This window comes from Meriones unguiculatus, chromosome 1 (genome assembly GCF_030254825.1).
Source record: "Meriones unguiculatus strain TT.TT164.6M chromosome 1, Bangor_MerUng_6.1, whole genome shotgun sequence".
NCBI lineage: Eukaryota > Metazoa > Chordata > Mammalia > Rodentia > Muridae > Meriones > Meriones unguiculatus.
In genome coordinates, this window is record NC_083349.1 from 99,326,030 (window position 1) to 99,345,205 (window position 19,176).

Genomic DNA, 19,176 nt, shown 5'->3' on the forward strand with positions numbered 1-19,176 from the left:
CCTAGTAAAGGGAACAGAGGCTATCTCTGACATGAACCCAGTGGCTGGCTCTCTGATCACCTCCCTGAGGGGGGAGCAGCCTTACCAGGCCACAGAGGAAGACAATGCAGCCAGTCCTGAGGAGACCTGATAAGCTAGCCTGGGATGGAAAGGGGGGAGGACCTCCCCCTATCAGTGGACTGGAGGAGGGGCATGGGAGGAGAAGAGGGAGGGAGGGTGGGATTAGGAGGAAATGTGGGAGGGACCTGCAGGTGGGATACAAAGTGAATAAATTGTAATTAATAAAAATAAATTAAAAAGAAATTAATTTTTCTTTTATTGTTTTATGAATTTTTTGATTAAAGTACAGTGAGAGTTTTATTAGAATTTTAGCTGTTCAGGAAGGAATACATATGTATTTACATAAAAATTCAAATGATAGATTTTAGTTAACAGAGTGTAGGGACATTGAATTTTATAAGGGGACTGAGGAGATTTCTTGTTTTGGAAAATTACATTGAAGTTGAAACTTGGGAACTATGAATTGATTAGGGTTTAACATGGGGAAGAATGCATGCTACTCCATGCAGAGGAGGGTCATGTGTCTAGAATGACCTTACTAGTGTGAAGACTGAAGGAAGGCTGGCTTGGTTTACTGAGGGAAGGGTTGAACCAAATGGCAGACAGAGAGATGGGCATCGAGAAGAGTTTGTAGGACGGATTGTAATGAGAGTAATGTGCGCTCATATATATTTTATATACACACATTTTATATGTATATATTTTATATATGCACATAAATATTTATATATGTATAAAATATAAATATATACATATATGTGTATGTAAATATATAATGTATGTATATAAATATGTATCTACACATATATGTATATAAATATTTCTTTGAGGTTGGATTAGTTTTGGGGAGGGGTGCAAGTGTGTTGATAAAAATCAGTATAATACAAATATGATATATGAAATAAAAGGTAGTGAGAGGAAGGGGTATGATTAAAGGATGGGGGGGTATATGTTAAAGATGGCCTGATTTGTGCCTTAGCTAGGAGTATATGGTGATGTTAGTCTGTAGCCATTGAAATGAAAGTCACAGTAGTGTTTTGGCATTTCAAAGTGTAAAAAGTGGCTGTTGAAAAATTTAAACTGCTTTTACCTCAGTAACAAACACTCAAGTGCTTACTGTGTAGATATTTAAACTCTTTTAACGCTGATGACAGCCATGAGGCAGACACCTGGTTGCCACTTACAGAACAGGCACAGGAAGCCCTCAGTGGATCTGGGAATCTTACCTTCTTCTGCTGTTAGCCACTGGCTAACCTTGGAAACTTTTAATCACACATTTTGCATACTGTATTATATCTTATCTGCTCTGGCCTTTCCTTATGATTTCTTAACTTGGGATTTTTAACTGTCTGTACCTATCCTACAAAGCTATTTTGCGAATTAAAATATCTTAATGGGCTGCAGCCAAACGTTATTGAAAAAGGAAATGACAATGCCTTCTTTAGTTAAATGTTGATTGTTTTTACTTCCAAAAACTCCTTCAGACTTGCTTGCTCTTTGTAATCTTTTATCACCCCTCAGAGCACATTTTGAACTAATGTTGTTCATTTGGCTATACAATGTTAAGGGTGCCTTGTGTATGACAGGAGAGGCAAAACAGGTGAGCAAAACTAGATGCTTCCTTCTGTTGAAAAAATCCTTGCTAGAGATAGAAATGCTGACCTGTGGATGGGTTTATATGGATAATGTATTGTTCCGTTGTTGACTAATAACGTTCTACTACTAAGTAGATTGGCCCTTTTCATGAGAGAATGGAGAGTCGTTGCATGGAACATAATAGAAATGAGAGGTCTCCTTGGAGTGAAAACTGATACTTAATGGACAAGCTCTAGGAAGTGTGGCTTACAATTTTTGATGTAGGAACATTGATAAAGTCTTTAGTGTTAACTTAATTGTTACATGGGACCAGGAAGTTGCTAGAGAAATTGAGCAAGGTACATATCAAAAGTTATTAGATATTTTTAGTTTTTAAAGAACAACTAAACTTTTGACAGTTGTCTCCATTTATATTTTCTGTACTTACTTCTCCATCATTATTCAATAAAGCTCTTTCTTTAGGTGTGTGATGGTGAACAAAGAAAGGGTCCAGTTGTTTATAGAAGCTACATATTCTTAAAGTTGTGGCTGTGGTGTTTGAGAAAAAGCCCTACTGGACAATAGCATCTGCCATCCCAGTGGCTGTTTTCTTCCACTAAACAGTCCTGTGTACCTTGCTTTGGCAAGGGAGCTGCAAGCCTTATTTGAAAAATTCGGGACACCAATTTTAGCTTTATTGGGTCATATTTGGATACTCCTTAGAACCCTAATTTTACTCTTCAAATTCCAGGATGAAAATCACTATATTCTGTCTGCTTTAATCTTTGTGCTGTGGAGTAATTTTCTAGGTGTGAATACAAGGAAAGTTGAACTTTAAAGTAGTCAGTGAATTTGGTTTTTGCCCGTGCCTATGCCTAGCTGCAGCGAAGTACTGGGAGTGTTTGCGGAGTGCTGGAGTGCTGGAGAACAGCTGGTGCTCACGGTTAGCTGCTCAGTCTGTCTAATCGAGAGAGAGGACCTGGTGTAGTTGCCTCTCTCTCTATAAAATGGGAAATCTCACTGATAGTGTTTGTCCTGTTGTAGAAGGATTGAAAACTCCAGGAACTTGAATATCCCTTTTTTATAACTATTCTCAAGTGTGCTGTAGAGAGGGCTATTTCAAATTTTGCTTTAGGTGTGGTCCTTAAGAAGTTAGTAATGTAGAGATTAAAGTAATCTGTTTCTTTCTTTTTTAAATTCTAGGTGAGGATTACGAAGATGATGACCTAGTAAACTCAGATGAGGTTATGAAGAAACCATGCCCAGTACAGATTGTTCTTGCTCATGAAGATGACCATAACTTTGAGCTTGATGAAGAGGCTTTGGAGCAGATATTGCTACAGGAGCACATACGGGATCTTAACATAGTTGTGGTATCTGTGGCAGGAGCTTTTCGGAAAGGGAAATCATTTCTCCTGGACTTCATGCTTAGATATATGTATAACAAGGTGAATAGTGTCTTTTAAACTGACCCCAACTAATACAAAAATTGCCAACCAACTAAAAAAAAATTTCTAGCTATGTCCAAACACCCTGCGAGATGACTGAGGCACTGTGTATACCTCCCACCTTTGTTACTTCTTTATTTTTCCTGTTTTGGCCACGAATAGTGAGTGAAGTAGGGGGATAGGGACCTTGCGAAAATACATCTATATCCCTCACATTGTCACTTGTAGATGCTAAAGTTCAGTTCTTTAGAGAGGTTTCCATGCTGTCTGAGCCTCGTGTCTTCCTGTAAGTCAAATGTACCATAGTTTTTTGGTGTTTTTTTTTTTTTTTTTTTTTTTTTTTTGCATATTCGTGGCTGATCTTTTCATAATCTACTTCTGAGCTGTTATGTGCCCTTCCCTACTTTCAAGGTTTAGGTATTGTTTGTTTGGTTTGGTTTTTTGAAACAAGGTTTCTCTGTGTAGCCTTGGCTGTCCCAGAATCACTCTGTAGAACAAGCTGGTCTTGAACTCACAGAGATCTGCCTGCCTCTCCCTCCCTGAGTGCTGGGAATAAAGGCATGTGCTACCACCACCCCACTAATGGTTCAGGTATTTTAACTAATGTTGCTTTTTAGTTGTTCTTCCCCCCCCCCCCCCCCCCCCGGCTATTTTACTGTCTCAGAAAAATCCCTTTCTTGATTATGTAACTCTAGCTTCTACCAAAACATTTTTAGTAGGCATGCTTTGCCTGTTTTGATAGGTGCATTTCCCTTCCTCTACACCTTCCCACTTTCAGATGGTATGAGAGTTTTTATCTTTTTCTTCCCTGAAGAAAAGTGGAGGGAAACGATTCACTTTAATCAGAATGCTTTTTTAATAGCTAAAATTTGAGCAGGGGAATGGGAATTTGACAGCGAGCAAGAGGAAGGTTTTGGGAATTTTTAGAGTAGGACACTAAGGTGGAATTGCTTTACAGGGAACCCTGACATTCAGAAGCTACATGAAAATACTAACGTGACACTTAGCTGAATTTTGACTCTCACCTTTGTAGTGCATCTGTCTTGAAATAAGAAAGAAGGTAAACATTCTCATTGGGTTTTCCAGGAAGCATTGCAGTAATTCCTTTCATAGGAATCGCCAGGCATTCTTTCTTTTCCTTCCTTCCTTCCTTCCTTCCTTCCTTCCTTCCTTCCTTCCTTCCTTCCTTCCTTCTTTCCTTCCCTTTCCTTTTTTTCCTTTCTTTCTTTCTTTTTCCCCCCAAGACAGGGTTTCTCAGTGTAGCCTTGGCTGTCCTAGACTCACTTTGTAGAGCAGGCTGGCCTTAAACTCACAGCGATCTGCCTGGCTCTGCCTCTGCTTCCTGGGCTGGGATTACAGATATGTGCCGCCCCCCCCAGCTTCTTAAAGGTACCTGAGTATTGAGAATGTAGTTCATATTAGTGAACAGTATTTCATGTGTGTAGTCATTAAGAAAGCTTGTTATTTTAAAGTTTTTCACTTAAGACTTATTTCTGAAGTACTGAAATGTATGAATAGTGCCATTTTACTTTTTTTTAATCTGTGTACTTTAAGGCAATAAAGATCTTCTGTATTTTGAGGTTCTCGAATTCCTTAAATTAACTTTTTTTATAGTATACCTTTGCATTCTGTGAACTGAAAATACCTTTGATTCTAAATAGATCCAAAGATAGTAAGTAGAGTGTTGGGAGTGGAATGAAATGTAGATCACTTGTCTAGGAATAATAGATAAGTTTCACCTCAAGCGACATTCTATCTCTCTGGGTAGTCAGTGACTGTCCAGAGGGGAGAGGCAGTTCTCATTTATTACATGTTGAGAATCACAGGACTCATCTGCTAAGGAGGTTCTGCACTCAAAGGGCAACCTGAGGAAGGGTACATAGCTATTTAGTGGCTTTTAAGTTCAAGTGACTTCACTGTCGGTTAGACTGTTTCTCTCTATATAATAGAATGCCTGATGGAATGTCTAACTTTGTTAATCAGAAATTGTAATAGACTGTGTCTGACTTTCTATTTTGTTGATAACGTACTGATTTCGTGGTGCATCATGCTTTTCCTGTGAGAGGTAGGCAAAGGAGAAACTATAGTTACTTTATTTTTGTGAGTTATAGAAGAGGAAATTAAATCATGCATCCAGAGACAGAATTGGTGATGGTAATGGGAAATGGTTGATTTTCCCCTTCAAAGTTTATGTCCACTCTCAAGTGTTGTGTAGAATTCTAATTTGTTTCTACTGATAATTCAGGTAAATACATTTTTCCTTAAAATGTAAGTATGGTTTACAAACTGATACATAAACCTATAATGTTCAGCTTGATGAAACTTTATACATGTATGTACACCTTCATGACCACCATTCCAGAGTAACTACTATGCTGAGCCTCTTTCTGTCTGCTGCTTCTGGCTTTTGAAATCCAGGGAATGAAGACACGCCATAGATAATCCTTCCTTTATTTCAGCAACTTTGTAACTATCAGATGCATTCGTGCTTTTGCATGCAGGAATATAACTCATTCTTGTTTTACTACATGAGTAAAATATATTTACTTACTCATTAATCTGTTGATGAATATTTGATTTGCTTTGACCTTAACTTTTAGTCTGCTGCTTGTATGAATCACAGTCTTTGAATTAATAGGAATTGTTAGAGCAATACTCATTAAATTTCAGTTCTAGGAATCAGTTTTAAAAAGAAAAATGATTTATTAGAATTAAATTACATACTATATGGACAACTTAACACAATACTTAGAATACTGACAACGTAGTGATGATAGACAATATAGATTAAGATTCTTAATTCCATACAGTTGCCTCTATTTTATCTCATTCCTAATAGTCCTTTTGAAACTTTTTATGTACAATTTAAGATTATACACCCATCGTTTTATTTTTTTGTAGTCAAGAACTCTATCAGTTGTCTTTCCTCTATAATCTGACTATCCCATACTTATTTGGTGTTTAGAAGGAAACTCAGATATAAATTGCATCAGTAAATATTTCAGGGTCTTTTTTATATATAAAAAAACCAAAGTTTCCGTTTCCTTGTGTTTTACAATATCTTCTAGTTGATCAGTTTTTTAGTTGCTTCAGATGGTTTGTTCCATTTGAGGCCTGTATTTAAAGTGTTCTTCATCCTCCATTCTTCTTTTTTCTGGCAGTTCATTTGTTGACAAGGCTGATTGTTGGTCTGGAAGTTTCTTGCTCTGGACGTGCTGGTTTTGCTCCAGTTGATGTTTCTTTGTCCTATGTATTTTGTGTAAATTGTTGATTGAGTCTACAGACTACCTCAGTGGCGAGTTTTACTTTTTTTCTTTGCCAAGGGTACTGCATAGGTGACGATATATCCTACTGTGTTTGTTGGTTTGAGATACAGTTTCTCTGTGCAGCCCTGGCTCTCCTGGAGCTCGACATGTAGACTCTGCAGGTTGGCTTCAGGCTCACAGAGATCCACCTGCTTCTGCCTCCTGAGTGCTGTGGTCACAGGCGTGCGCCACTACCGCCTGCCCAGCTGTTGTATCTTTTAATATAACATTTTGTGAGTCTTTCCTAAATTCTGAGGTTATTTTTTAGTCTTGATATATTTTCACTGTTTTATCCAGTACAATTGAAACATTATAAATTTAATATGAGAGGGTGCCTAAAATTTAATTTTTGTTGTTTTTGCTAATGTGAGCAGTAAGCAAAGCTTGATCTGAATTTTCAGAATTTTGACTCAGTGACAAAAAAAAGTTTCTCTTCTCTCTCCCCCAAATACAAACTAAGCAGATGAGATGCTGATGTTTGGTGGCCTCTTGATTAAACATTTGCTTCCCTTCCTTCTCTGAGATTTTGATTTTGGAACTGAAATAAAAATTTCAGTCTTCCGTATGTTTTTCATATATAGTGTCTATACTAGTGTGAATGATTTTAGTCAGAAAAAAAATTATTATATATTGCTGAAGTTACAGAAGTTAGGAATGGATGAGATGGAGAAGTTTACAGCACATTGTTTGATGTCCTTTATGTAATGTTTTACAAGGGCCTTTTTAAATTGCAAATTATGAATTCCTGTATTGTAGCATCTGAAATACTTTTTCAGTTTTTACTTTTTGGCTTCAGAATATATGTACTGCCTTTTTTGGGCATTATAAAAAAGTATGGTATCCATGTCATACAGTATTTTAGTTTTGGATATCTGAAAGTCAGGCATGAAATATCAGATTACTAGAATTTTAGAGATTTAGAGTTTTATTGTGGACTTCTGTTATTTAATGGAGGAGCCTCTGTCCTGTGCTCTCTGTAGTTATGGGGCCATGTGCTTTCTTATGTGTTCTTCCACTGTCTTGGATTTCCTTAAAACTCCACTTTTTGTTGTAGAGTATTTCTTAACTTCACTGTTTTCCTTTGTGGTACAGAAATTTTAATTTCATACAATCCCATTGCTCTCCTTAGTATTATTTCCCATTGTTAGATTTTTTAAAAAAAAAACAACAACTTTTTTTTTTGTAAATTTCACATCATGTACCCCAGTACCACTCATCTTCCTCTTCCCTTGTATCCATCCTCTACCCTTTCAACCTGCCTCCAAAACAGAAAAAAAAAAAATTCTCATTTTGGGAGCTATGGTTTGTCACAGTGTGTCCCACATTATCTCCTTTTGTCCAGGGGCTTTTGTGTATGAGAACATCTTATCTACAAATGAGAGTGACTTACCTCTCCCTTTCCCGCTTGAGTCCCTTTCTTCTACTGAGTTAGTTAATTCATCAAGGGCTACATTGAAAAAGAGGGAAGAAGGGAACACACATACCCAATTTTAATTTTAGAAAAAATGCTTTGATTTCTTTCCCCCCAATTTAGTATAATATTGGCTGTAGGTTTGTTTTTTGTTTTTTGTTTTTTTTTAATGTGGTCTTTATTATACTGGAGTTTTCTTTCTATTTCTAGGCTCTTTGAGGCTCTTATCATAAGGGGATATAGGGCTTTGTCAAAGGCCTTTTCTGTATCTTTTGAAGTGTTCTGGATGATGACTGACTATGACCTTCATTAATTTTTTTCATTTTATTTATGTTTAATATTTTGAGATGGGGTCTTGCTAGCCTAGCCTAGTCTTGAATGTATATAATTTTTCCTACCTCAGTCTCCTAAGTGCTGGGATCACAGTGTTATTCTTCAGTTATTTTTTAAAATTTATTTTTTATTTTTATTTTTTATTTATTACAATTTATTCACTTTGTATCCCAGCTGTAGCCCCCTCCCTTGTCTTTACCCAATCCCATCCTCCTTCCCCCTTCTCCTCCTATACCCCTTCCTCAACCCACTGATAGGGGAGGTCCTCCCCCCTTTCCATCCCAGGCTAGCTTATCAGGTCTCCTCAGGACTGGCTGCATTGTCTTCCTCTGTGGCCTGGTAAGGCTGCTCCCCCCTCAGGGAGGTGATCAGAGAGCCAGCCATTGAGTTCATGTCAGAGATAGCCTCTGTTCCCTTTACTAGGAAACCACTTGGAGGCTGAGTTGCCATAGGCTACATCTGTGCAGGGCTTCTAGGCTATCTCTATGCATGGTCCTTGGTTGGATTATCAGTCTCAGAAAAGACCCTTGGGCCCAGATTTTTTGGTTCCGTTGCTCTCCTTGTGGAGCTCCTGTCCCTTCCAGGTCTTTCTATCTTCCCCTTCTTTCATAAGATTCCCTGCACTCTGCCCAAAGTTTGGCTATGAGTTTCAGCATCTGCTTTGATACCTTGCTGGGTAGAGTTTTTCAGAAGCCCTCTTTGGTAGGTTCCTATCCTGTTCCCTGTTTTCTCCCTCTTCTGAGGTCTATCCTGATTGCCTTTCTGAATGAGGATTGATCATCTTACCCACAGTCTTCCTCCTTGCTTAGCTTCTTTAGGTGTACAGATTTTAGTATGATTATTCTATATTATATGTCTAATGTCCACTTATAAGTGAGTGTATACCATGTGTGTCTTTCTTATCCTGGGATATCTCATTCAGGATGATCTTTTCTAGATCCCACCATTTGTCTGCAAATTTCATGATTTCCTTGTTTTTAATTGCTGAGTAATATTCCACTGTGTAAATGTACCACAATTTCTGTATCCATTCTTCTATTGAGGGACATCTGGGTTGTTTCCAGATTCTGGCTATTATGAATAAAGCTGCTATGAACAATGTTGAGCAAATGAACATATTTTGGATAAATGCCTAGGAGTGATATAGCAGGATCTTGAAGTAGTTCTATTCCTAATTTTTCTGAGAAAGCACCAGTTTGATTTCCAAAGTGGTTGTACAAGTTTACATTCCCACCAGCAATGGAGGAGGGTTCCCCTTTCTCCACAACCTCTCCAGCATGTATTGTCACTTGAGTTTTTGATCTTAGCCACTCTGATGGGTGTAAGGTGAAATCTCAGGTTGTTTTGATTTGCATTTCCCTGATGGCTAAGGACGTTGAATGCACCCGATCTGGTCTGATTCTTCAGTTCTTATCCTCTATCTCCACTCCTTAGCCTAGAAGGATAGAGGGACTGGAATTGGCTAATTGTGCCTTCTCAGCTCCACGTAAATCTCTGTTATGTCAGTTGTCCTGCAGGGCAGGCCTCTGTCACAAGGACTGTTCTGTGAGTATGTAATTGAAAATAATCATTTCCCCCTACTGAATTTAAAAATGGCTGCTTTCTTCCAGCTGTACCTTGAGAACTTTGGAGTTCAGTGAGCACCGCTTTCAAGTATGGGGTCTGCCTCTATCTAGGCTTCTAAATTCAGTCTAGCTTAGCTCATTCTAGCAGTTTGAAGTTGCATTTGCACATTACTGCCATTATCCATGAGTACTGCTCCTGCTGGTGAACTTGGCTTGAGGATCAATTTTTGGCCTCTCAGGTTGTGAGGTTGTGTTTTGCTTATTAACTTAGTTTTTTTTTGTCCAAGAAAAGAAAATCATAATTTTGAGTTTGTTAACCTTTTTTCTTACAAGATCTTGTAAAGACTTGAGCTTTTACAAATGAGGCTGAAACTAAAAGTCCAGTGGAAGATGCAAATCAGATCTCCATGTCAGACATCAGCTCTGTAACTGGAACTGTCTCCCCTTTCCACACTAGCAGCCTTTGGGACACTTTGAAAAGTGGTGCCTGCAGCATAAAATCTACTGTGTCTAAGCATTTTCAAGTGTACAGTTCAGCTGCATTGAGTTTAATCACCCTGTGGCAGCTGTCATCTTTCACTCAGAATTCTTTTATCTTTTTGGTTTGAAGCTTAAAACTTTTAAGATACTAACCCATTTCCCCTCCTAGGCTCTGGAAGCCAGCATTCTTTTTTTTCTCGACTATTCTGTGCACCTTTAGGAGGAGAAATCACAGTGTTTGTATTTCTTTTGTATCTGCTTTATTTGGCTTAGCTAAGTGTTTTCATGGTCAAGATGAGCTTTTAAAAACAGATTGAGATTTAAGTTCATGTGTTAGAATTGTCTTGTGTCCGAGTTTGTGACTTGGGACATTTATGATTCCTATTTCGTCAGCCCCAGGATAAGGGAGTTGGACATGGGACATTTGGGTGCATGGGTAATACGTAGTTTTAAGCTGTTTGGGATGTTTATAGTTTCTTCTAGGACTTCATGCTCTCACCGTCACTGTAGAATACTAGACTATAGTAGGTATTTAAAGTGTACAAACTAGTCTGTTAATTTGGGCTTTATATAGATTTAAGATTTTTGTTTGTGATTATTTCTTTGGGAAATGCCTTATAATGAGGGATGTATCTCCTTCCTTAATTTGGGGCTTCTTTCATCTCTTTCACGGTGATGAGTACGGCGTTTATTGTCCAGCCTCACCATCATGGAAGGCGTAAGCTCACTGCTGGCAGAGGGAAGCTGGGATGCTGGGAAGTTTACCTAGCTGTTACACTTTGTTACGAAGAGCATTTCCTTGCATAGGAGAAATGTCAGTTTCAGTCTTTAGAGTTTATTGCTAGTAAGTTGTCTTATGTAGGTAAGTCTTTTGTATAAGAGCTGAGTTTATTGTTTGATGACACTTGAAATTCAGACACTTTTACAAAGTTGAGATTGCCTTCTGCAGTTGAGATTCACTTTAAAGATCTTGTGTTTTCTACCATGAGGAACAATGTAGGGAATATGGGTTTTGAGACATTTTTGTCTTTACAGTGGCAAATGGTACCACATTATGCTTTTTTAATTTCCGGGTTTGCTTTTAACAAAATTTGGGAAGGAAATCAAGTGTTAAAAGCAAGACAATTTCTAGAACCCACTAGAATGGTTTTTGAGGGCAAGAATGTTTTTGCTCATTTAGAGAACTCTAGATTTTTAACAGTGTTCAGAATTTGGTAGAGGGTCAGTTGGTTTGTTCACTAAATTAACAACTATTTTTTGAAAGCCTTCAGTGTTCACTATGTTAGAGAAATAATAGATTTTATGTGTTTAAGAATTTTGTTATCTAAGGAGAACAGGAACTATTTCTGACATGAACTCAATGGCTGGCTCTTTGACGACCATTGCTAGGTCACAGAAGAGGGAGGAGCAGCCTTGCTAGGCCACAGAAGAGGACATTGCAGCCAGTCCTGAAGAGACTTGAGGAGGTCCTCCCCTATCAGTGGACTTGGAAAGGGGCAGGGAGGAGATGAGGGAGGGAGAGTGGCGATTGGGAGGGAATGAGGGATGGGGCTATGGCTAGGATACAAAGTAAATAATCTGTGATTAATATAAAAAATAAAAATTATTATAAAAAATTAAAACAGCATGAAACCAGAAAAAAAAAGAATTTTGTTATCTAGAATATTTAATGTACTCTTATCTTTTTTTTTTTTTTTTTTACTAGACATAGAGCCAACTTAGAGATTTACATAGTGACCAATTTCTGTGAGGCACTAATTCTTTTTAGTTTCTTTGATGATGGGGCTTTACAAGCATGTTATAGGTCTGCAATTTTTGTCATCTTTTAAAGTTTATTTTTACTGTTTTTATCCTTATTTCTAGGAATAGAACAATCATATTTCTTTTATGCCTGATACCTATATTCTAAAGAAACCATATTGAATTTTATAAGTAAAAAATGTTTATTTAATATTGTTACTGCTTCCTTATAAACTGGGTAGAATGAAGCAAAACTTCAGTTTTCATGAACTCATATTCTCATATATTTTAACATACTGAATAAAAACAGATCCTCTGCGAACAGATTCTTTTAACTTATTTGTGTAGATTAAACTAGAAAAAAGAACTTCCCCAGTACCAGATTACTTTGACATCGTGGGGGAGTAAGTAATAGGTTCTTACATATAACAATTCATTCTTCCAGTGTCAAAAAGTCTTTGAGTCTAGGCAGAAGAAGGTACGGATGAGCTAAACATGTATGTGGGGTTGATTGTTCTGCCATGTTAGAAACACGGAGGCATGGGTTTGCTTGTGTTGGGACTGTCGGGAACAGATATCGGGAAAGTTGTTACATCACCTCACAGTAGAGCTCCAGATGGCCTTACAGGTTGTGTAGAAGCTTTTCAGAAGATACATTTCTTGTGAAAAGGAATGGAAAGGTGATACAAAGAGTCCAATTTGGAATAGCTGAAATACAGAGTGGGACTAGACACTTGTTTTTCTAACCCCTCTGAAGGATACTTTGGGAAACACAAGTCCAGAAATTACCATGAATAAATTTGTATGGTGTTGTTTTCTTGTAACAAGCAGAAAGGAGGGCCTGAGATAATGTGTTGAACACTGAGGGCAATAAATGAATGCAAGAGAATTTTGTAATGCACAGCATTGATAATTTATTTGGGAATGGGGTTTTATGGGACAGTAATAGATTGAAGATCAGGGCTGTGTTTTTTCAGTAGATGATATTTGGGTGTTGCTTTGTTTTATTTTCCTACCCTGTATGGGTCTTCATAAGTTACATCAGCTCTTATTGTTTTGTCTTAAATATTTCTCCAGCTCTAATTTGGGTTTTGCAATTTGTTTTGAATTAGAGATTCGAGTTTATTAGAAATACTCCTGTAACATAGAGGATGTGTAGACTTTAAAATGTAGGCATCTTGACATATGGTGGAGTTAGTCATTTACATTACATACTTGCTATTCTACACAAATTACATTGTGGCATACTAACTCTATTCATAGTATTTATTGTGGGCATTGAACCAAGGCAGGGCGGTATGTGCATAGACAAGTGCTCTCCCATTGGACTGTAAGACCTGGGGTCTCACAGCTCAGGAGTTCAGTCGCGCCCTTCCCAGAAACTCCCCCAGACCAAGACTCGTTGCAAAAGCAAGAGGTTTATTAACTATTGTACAACGGGGTCACCCCTGCCGGTCAGCAAAGAGTGGCACCAGGAGACAAAGGCCTTTAGGTTTTTAAAAGAAAAATTGCGGGAAATTTGAAGTTGCAGTTTTGGCAATTTAGGATTGGATGAGGAAGTTATAAAGTAAGATAATTGGTTAGTCTTAGGTGCTCAAGCTTGGCCAGTCCTGCCAAGTGTGGATGCAGCTGCAATTTAAGGTGGGGGTGGTTAGCTCATCCTTGAAGATTAGGGGCTACAGACTTTTGGCTGGAGGTCAAAAGCTACTCAGAAGAAGTCTGGGTTCGTTGCTAAGAAATGCTATCTCAAGGACAAGGGTCTGGTCGTTCTTTTGCTGAGTGAAGGTCATTGCTTGCTTGCCCTTTTTTTCTATCTGTCCTCACAGATAGGGTCACATTCCTTCACTCTCTGGAAAGGTACTAAGAGGCTTTAGCTTAACCTGGACCTAAAACTCAAAACTATAGGCTTTAGAAGACATATGGGTTACAAAGTTAGTCTGACCCTTTCATTTCCCCCTTCTCCTTGTAACATGCCCCAGCTCCACACTATACAATTATAGCATATGTAGCCCTGTGAATTGAGTTAAAAGAGATTATGTCCCCTTTTCCCCTCAGTCTCAATCCTTCCCTCTTTCTTCCTCTCCATCCCCCTTCCCTCTCTCCGATGGTGTTGAGGACCAAACACAGGGCCTTGTCCTTGTTAGGCAGATATTCTACCATTAAACTAAATTTCCAACCTCCAGAGATTTTCTCCAGAGACTTTATTACAGAAAATTTCTCAAACTTACCTCAAAATAAAAAACATAGTATTATGAACTGCAATATACCTGTAAACATTTGGTGGTCTTGTTTTATTTATATTCTCTGTGTGTGTGTTTCCTGGACTTTTAAAGCAGTTGCCAGGAAGATGCATCCTTCCATCACAAATATTTAGACATCTAGTAACTAAAGACTCAATTATATTTTTCTTGCACAGAAATGTCGTTTCTTGTGCTTTCTGTTTTTTTTTAATTTGCTTGTTTTTATTCTTTTTTTTAATAATTTTTATTTTTTATATTAATTACAGGTTATTTACTTTGTATCCCAGCTGTAGCCCCCTCCCTCATTCTAAAGAGAGAGAAAGAATGTCTGGGGTTGGATGGGTGGTGAGGTAGAGAGGATCTGGGAGGAGATGGGGAGAAAGAAGCCATGATCAGGAATGTGTATGAAAAATTATTTTAAATAAAAAATGTTTATGTCCATTTAGCATCTCATAGGGAGTACAGTTTGGGTTCAGATAATCTGTTTGTTTCATAAGAAGCCCTCTTTCCCTCTTAAACTAGATTACTTGAATCAGGTTCTAAACAAGGCTTAGTTATTTTTAAGACAGTCCCAGCAGTATTGAAGTGTTTTTGTATATACTATTCTAGGAGAGGGCTACTATTTTGACAGTCCTGCTGTCTGGAACTTGGTTTTACTGTTGTGTGAAACAACATATTAAAATAGCTAGTTTCTGTATTTTATAATCTTTAAACATAGAACAGCTTCCAAAAGGGGAAGAGTGGGTGTGTGTATCCCACTCACCTAGAAGGCTAGAGTAAGTGGAAGTGTGAATTGGCTTGCAAGGCTGATTTAGGAGGCTGTTCCTCTAGCACTCTGCGCAGGACCTCGCCGTTTGCATGGTGCTAGACTGTGTGTTTTCTCTCTTTGAACACAGGCTTCTCCTTTATATGTAGGGAACAAGTGATTTTGACATTTTACAGTGCCTAGCTGTGGTGTGTTTATTTTACATTTATCTTTGATGTTAACAGGATTCTCAAAGTTGGATTGGTGGAAACAATGAACCATTGACTGGCTTTACATGGCGAGGTGGTTGTGAAAGAGAAACAACAGGCATACAAGTTTGGAATGAAGTGTTTGTGATTGACAGACCTGATGGAACAAAAGTAAAATTCTACTTAAACTTTGCTATTTTCTCCTGTATTTTTTTCTTGAGCATTTTTCTGGTACTAAAATTACACAACACAAAACTATTCTTGTCAGGTAACTTTAATGATTAGTATGTTAAAATGTATAGTATTATAAATACTTTTCTTGATTTAATTACTGCTTTAAATGTTATCATTTAGTGTATGATTTTTGTAGGCATTTGTGGGGATTCCTTTACTAAGAATTTTAAACTTACAAATTCCTAGGTGGCTGTGCTGCTAATGGATACCCAGGGTGCCTTTGATAGCCAGTCAACCATTAAAGACTGTGCGACAGTGTTTGCTCTGAGCACTATGACTAGCTCTGTCCAGGTGAGTGTTGTGATCAGTTCATACAATAATCCTACCTTTGTGCAACCTCTACAGAATGGTTTTGATTAAAGAAAAGGTGGGCAAGAAAAATTATATACTTTGAATAGATATTAAGGATGAAGGTAAGCATGTTTGCTTTATTTTTTTCATCATAGAATTAATTTTTTATTAATTCTTTGGTGACTTCATTCAGTCTTATTTTGATCATATTTACGCCCTTTCCCCAGCTCTTTCCAGATCCACCCCCTTTCCTACCTACCCAAATTTATATCCTCATTTCTTCTTTTTCTGTTATAATTTTTCCATACAATGTTTTGTTGTTTCCTCCCTATCCCACCTTTTTCTAGATTCTCCCCACCTTCCTACCCACTGTGTCTTCATTTTAAAAATACCAACAAACCATTAAGTCCAATTTGTGTTAATAACATGCCTATGGTATACATACGTTCAGGCAAACATTCATACACATAAAATAAATATTAACAGATCTTTAGAGGAAAAGTTATTAGATAGCATCTGTAATTAAAATCAATCATGTGACTACTTAAGCAAAAAAGCAAAACAAAAACACCAAATAATTAAATAGCAACCTGTTTTTTTATTTGGTTTCTCTGACAGTTCTTGATTATTTGAACTAAAAATAAAAATTTAAGAGTTAATGTTTGTTTGTTTGTTTTCTAGGTAAGTTTCTCTTGTAGCTTTAGCTATTCTGGAACTTGCTCTATAGACCAGGCTGGTCTTGAACTCACAGAGATCTGCCTGCTTCTACCTCCCAAGTCCTGGGGTTAAAGGCGTGTGCCATCATCTCCTGTCAATAATTAATATTTAATTTAGAAAAGCAAAGTGATAGAAATTTATAGCACTGATTTGGTTTAGAAAGGGGTAATGTTTCACTTGTGTCACTCACACTCTAACTGTATTTGTCCTTTCAAGTTTTCCTTTCTTCAAAATAGAGTATCTCTATATAATCTAGAGTGAGTGCGTTCAGTCAACATATAGCATTTTGCATTCCTTTTCTTTTTTGGGATCATTTATGTTGATATCTCCCTGGCTCAAAAGTTAATGATTGTAGTATGGTCTCCTGCATCTTGCTGGTGATAGTATATGAGGAAGGATATTTGAATATTCTCCTACAATAAGAAATTGTCCTTGTCAGTGGTAGTTCATAGGCAGTACTGTCACAACATCTTTAAACTTTTGTGATTTTCTGATAATGTCTGAAACATAAGCAGTCTCATTTAATTCCCTTTTTCCTTCCTCCATAACTTGAAGTACCTGAGTGGGAAGAGGACTGGGTATTACTATGTGCAAAGAGAGTTCAGCCTAATCTCTGTTATAGGTCAAAGATATCTGTCACTACTCACCTAGAGATGCTCTTTAGGACCCTCAGAAGATTTTTCATGTTTGTTCTGTCTTTTTTTTTTTTCCTCTGTAAAATAGCATGACTATAGGTCCTAAGAGGCAGCAGAAGCCACTGTTTTCTAGTTCTGTTTTACATTTTAGCTCTTCAGGTGAGCTGATGCTAGGATTTGCCTCGCAAATTATAATGAAGGAGCTCTCTATCCTGAACTTTGTTTGTTACTATTCTTTTGTTTATAGAACTTTTTGATGGTAGGAGATTTGGTTTTGGACAACTACACCGCTCAGACACTTTTCTTATTTATAAAAGGAGGATTTTGATGTGTTCTTGTTGTATATAAGAGATGAGCTCTAAATGAAATAATACATATAATAATAAAATGTATATTATATTAGTGTATATATTTTATATGTGCTTCTTTTGTGAGAGGGGATGTTGATGTGGATTGATTTGCAGTGTTAATGTATGCCACTGAGCTACAGTCCCAGCCCTTAGTATTACTTTCCACAGGCCTGTGAAGGTTGTTTTCTTCCTTGAATAAGTTGTGGCTTCCAGGCACGGTGGTGCACTTCTGTGACCTCAGCACTTGGGGAGCTGAGTTAGGAGGATGAGCTACATAACAAGAGCTAGTTAGAGGCCGTATTAAGCTACGTAGCAAGAGATGAAAACATTTTTTTCTTTTGGGCTAGTAGACAGATGACACATTGATTTTGTTTACTTTTTCAACAGATTCTTAGGTCTTAGTGACTACAAGGCAGTATACTGAGACCCAATGATCTAAGACAACAGGTGCCCATCTCTCTTTGCTTGTAGAGTCTGTCTACTCCTTACGGAAAAGGATCTACACCGGTGTCCTAAAATTTTAAACCTACATAGATAAGAATATGTTGGTTATGCTGTTAGCTTTTTCTTTTTTAGGTACCTTGTTTGGGATTAACTGGTGACTAAGCATACCCTTTTGGTGTTTATACTCTAGACCTCTCAAGTTTCTCTAGATTATCACCTATTTGTTGTTAGAACACATTGTTCTATCTTTGGAGCAGCTGCATTTACTGAGATGCTGAGATCCTTCTTAGAGGTTGTGTCTGTAGGTGTCACTGTAGTACCTTCTTTTCTAAATCTGTCCTGAAAAGACTGAACTTGACCCTGAGAACAGAGAGCAATCATTATCAGTTCTTCTATGTGTCTTGGAAAGCCTCCAAAAAATTCTAAAAAGGGCAGTAGTGCCACCCACTGCTGTTTTTACTAGTTTCCACAGCCTGCTAAAAATTTCATGTTGCTTAGGCTCATCAATCCACATAAAAAGGGACCATGCCATGTGTGAGGATACTTGCCAGCAATTGCAGCACTCTGAAATTTTAGCTCATGTGAGGCAGAGGCAGGAAAGTTGTAAAAGTTTGAGGCCAGTCTAGGCTAAGTAGGGAAATCCTTTTTTAAAAATCCAAAACAAAGCCTAAAATTGCTCCTCACATTCACCAACTTAGCAAGTGAGACAACCTTTACCTTTTCCTGCAGGGCCTGGACCTCACTGTGTAGTCCATAATGGCCTTTGACTCCATCCATTCTTATGCTCCCACCCCCTAATGTTGGGATTTTAGGAGTGCATCATCACACCTAGCTTCAGCTTGTCTTTTATTTTTAAAGTGCCCGTGACATAACATTAGAGAGACTGAGAAAGGGGAAAAGATGTTACATAATACACTCAGGGCATGCCTATGTGTGCATTTATGAATTTTACGGCTTCTTTTTAATAAGAACGCTTTCCATATACCACTGGTTAAAGTAGAAGCTAAGCGATTAATTTGTAATGAGGTCTAAAATAACCTTTCTTACTTTAAGGGGATTTATACTCATTAAATCACTAATAAAACATTTTGTTTTAACAGGTATATAATTTGTCTCAGAATATTCAAGAAGATGATCTTCAACACTTACAAGTATGTCTTAGAAAATATGTCAAAGTATTCTTTATTGTAAATTTATGTTTAGAAACCTATAATATTTTTGAATTTTTATGGCCTTAAAGAAATGGTTGATTGTTTAACTAGAGGGCATTTCTGATATACTTGATTCATTAGCCAGTGTGATGCCTGACTTTGAGATAAGAAAAAGACTTGACATTTGCTACTTTGATACAGAAAGTTTTATGAATGACTTCTTGCAGTCTCCTTGGCAGCATT

The 19,176-nt window shown here is 37.5% G+C and overlaps 1 protein-coding gene across 5 annotated transcripts in view; it reads left to right on the top strand.

Annotated features, from left to right (window-relative positions):
- The window catches only part of Atl2 (atlastin GTPase 2), a 49,990-nt gene that overhangs the window by 17,160 nt on the left and 13,654 nt on the right, over nucleotides 1-19,176 (top strand). For 4 of the 5 annotated variants that reach the window (XR_009584517.1, XR_009584519.1, XM_060364063.1 and 1 more), the window contains exons 2-5: nucleotides 2,839-3,083; nucleotides 15,148-15,282; nucleotides 15,532-15,636; nucleotides 18,883-18,933. Coding sequence is in view for 3 of the 5 variants with exons in the window: in XM_060364063.1 (XP_060220046.1) it covers nucleotides 2,839-3,083; nucleotides 15,148-15,282; nucleotides 15,532-15,636; nucleotides 18,883-18,933 (536 nt within the window). In the remaining 2 variants the exon portion in view is untranslated. The remainder of the gene's footprint in view (nucleotides 1-2,838; nucleotides 3,084-15,147; nucleotides 15,283-15,531; nucleotides 15,637-18,882; nucleotides 18,934-19,176) is intronic. The other variant, XM_021634350.2, reaches the window with a different exon arrangement.